Genomic DNA, 2,686 nt, shown 5'->3' with positions numbered 1-2,686 from the left:
GACTCCCCAAAATTTAATAAAAATGAATAGAGAGGAGCAAAGCGAATCCTGTCTGTAAAAGAGCATGAGTAAAAATACACATATAAATAAAGGGTGAAAGAAGTGACAACATATCATTTGGTGACAGTAACAAATTTAACAAATAGAGTTACTTATGTGAGGCAGCGTGGTGGAATCAGGCTCTCATCAAAATAATCAAAGTGAAGATACTTGCATTTTTCCGCAGGTTTGTGAATTTTAATCAAATTTTTGTTTTTGGGCTCAACACCTTTTATGGCCATTAAAGAACTCATTTCTGTGTGTATTTTACTGAAAAACGTTGATTAAAGGCACAAAAGATATACATTTTCAGTTATTACGGACTCTTATGCTAAAGAAATAACTAATTTTTTCAGCCATTTTCTCACTAATTTTACCTCTGAAAACAGGTGACCACCCCACCTCCTTCATTTGCAAATATCTCGACTTGTATTTAAGATAAACGGATATTTTTTTCATCCAAATAAAGACAAGTGAACAAGCTTTATTAAGATGATACCACTCTATGTGCCCAAAAATTGACGAGAGCCTGATTCCACCACGCTGCCTCACATATAGAGATCAAAAGAAAAAAAAGTAATTTACCCTTCACGTCTCTTGCTGCAGTCAGTGAGACAGGCAAAGACGTAAAGTAGGCGATGGTAGGGGGAGCCACCCAGGGGGCAGTACAGCTGAGTGACCAGACTACTGGGACGACCACACAGTCGGCAGTTGGGGATCTGTCGAGACGGGCCTTCAGTCAGCCAGGACTGAGCAGAGGAAAGTCATGAACACAATGAGAAAAAGTAATTGGGTTATCATTTTACTATCACCCCTGCCTCACCGGGTAGGCCCGCTGAACATCACTTTTTTGTCTTGCATATATATTTTTTAAAATCCATCCTTTGAAAATCAATAGTTTTTTAGATATTTGTTTAAAAAAAACAACTATTTTAATACAAACGATAATTTAATTTAATATAATATTACTAATTAGTCAAACCTGTTTAAGATGGCCATGCATTGTCAAGGAAAAATAAAAAAAGTGTCCGTATAAGAAATAGCTGTCAAACACTGGACTGAACAAAATAAAGAAAACAAACCATTTACTTCAGAGCTCCCAACTGGAGGTGGTCGCAGGTTTTAGGGCTGCTGCAGGGGTCACTAAAATATTTTTTCCTCTTTTGGAAAGGGAGACGGGGGGAGGGGGAGAGGGGATGACTGTTTTGTGGGACTTTTGTAATAAATTCCTTCTTATTCTTTTTCAAAATTATGGTTCCGCGAAATGACCTCCAAATAGTAACGGAACCACCTTCGAGAGAATAAATTGCTGTGGTCCTGACCATATTCACCAGATGCCCGTAAGGTAGATAAAGATACATCAGTAGAAATTCTCTCTGTCTATGCTCTATTTGAAAAGGCTTCGCAAGAGAAGGAAATACCATCAAACTGGAAGGGAGGCCATCCTTCAAGCTGCCAAAGAAGGGAGACCTCAGTAATGTAACAACTACAGAGGCAAAAACAGTCCTGCCAATACCTGGGAGTCTTTTTAACAGGTCCTGGAGAGAATCAAGCTGGCAACAAACTAGGTGAGACGCTCCGAGGAAACCAAGCAGGATTCCGACCACCTGTGGTCAACTTCATTGATTATGAAAAGCATTGATTGACAGAGTGGACAGGGACACTCTGTGGAAACTCATGCGGCATTGTGGAATACTTGACAAAATAGTCAAGCTTGAGAAGGCCACCTGTCCTATGATGGAACAAACTGCCAAGTCTCCCATGAAGGACAACTCTCAGAACCATTCCAGGAACAGACAGGAGCACGACAAGGATGCTTGCTCTCAACTTTGCTCTTCATACTGGCAATTGACTGGATCATGAAAGAAGCCACCAGAGGCAAGCGGGGAAGGAATACATTGGACCTCTTGGGGCAGCTGGACTTTGCCGATGACCTCTCACACACATGCTCATCAGCGGAGGCAAAAAAAAAGACCAAGGAGCTCAACAGCCTACTAGATCTAGATAGGCTCTAAATCTAGATCTATGTTTTCTTATGCCCATTACTACTCTAATACTTCTACTATTAACTAGATTTAGATCTAGATCTAGATCTAGCACCAGCTGCTAGACTCTACTCTAGATCTAGATCTAGATCTAGAATCTAGAAATCTAGTACTCATCACAAGTATCGAGGCAAGGTCACTGATCAGGATTTAATTTGCCAACGTAGAATTCCTAGCTTTCTAGAATCTAGATCTAGATCTAGATATCTAGATTTCTAGATTCTAAATATGTTTTTTTGAAATTTATTAAGACAAATGAAAATATTTTTATTTTAAAAATTTAATTCAACCCACCGGAGTTCCACCAATCTTGTTGACATCCCAGCTCACTGTGTCAGACGCTCCGATTATCTGATCCACTAATCCAATTAATACTGACATAGTTAATACAGTGACTGAATCAACGGGAGGACTTCCGAATCAACTAAGACAGAGGACTGCTGTTGCTTCGAACTGCTAGTGTGGGTTGTGGTTGTAGGCCTACGCGTACATTAGGCCAACCATGCTCAATGCTCATCCAGTCATCCAGAAAAGAAAACGAAATCGAAACAGGAAGTTCAACAACGTCCAGAAATTATTTTGTTCTCTAAAATAGAAGATTG

General features: G+C 39.8%; 1 protein-coding gene across 1 annotated transcript; it reads right to left on the bottom strand.

Moving 5' to 3' along the window:
• Positions 1 to 618: 618 nt before the first annotated feature.
• On the bottom strand, positions 619 to 2,634 carry LOC101853615 (programmed cell death protein 2-like). Its single transcript, XM_013081599.2, has 2 exons — positions 2,379 to 2,634; positions 619 to 788 (listed from the first exon to the last, which is right to left on the bottom strand). Exons 1-2 carry the CDS (start codon positions 2,463 to 2,465, stop codon positions 621 to 623), a joined length of 255 nt encoding a protein of 84 aa, XP_012937053.1. The 5' UTR covers positions 2,466 to 2,634; the 3' UTR covers positions 619 to 620.
• Between the last annotated feature and the right edge of the window lie 52 nt (positions 2,635 to 2,686).

This window comes from Aplysia californica, unplaced genomic scaffold (assembly GCF_000002075.1).
Source record: "Aplysia californica isolate F4 #8 unplaced genomic scaffold, AplCal3.0 scaffold00137, whole genome shotgun sequence".
NCBI lineage: Eukaryota > Metazoa > Mollusca > Gastropoda > Aplysiida > Aplysiidae > Aplysia > Aplysia californica.
The sequence above is the reverse complement of the archived record's forward strand: the minus strand, read 5'-3'. Positions and strand labels throughout refer to the sequence as shown.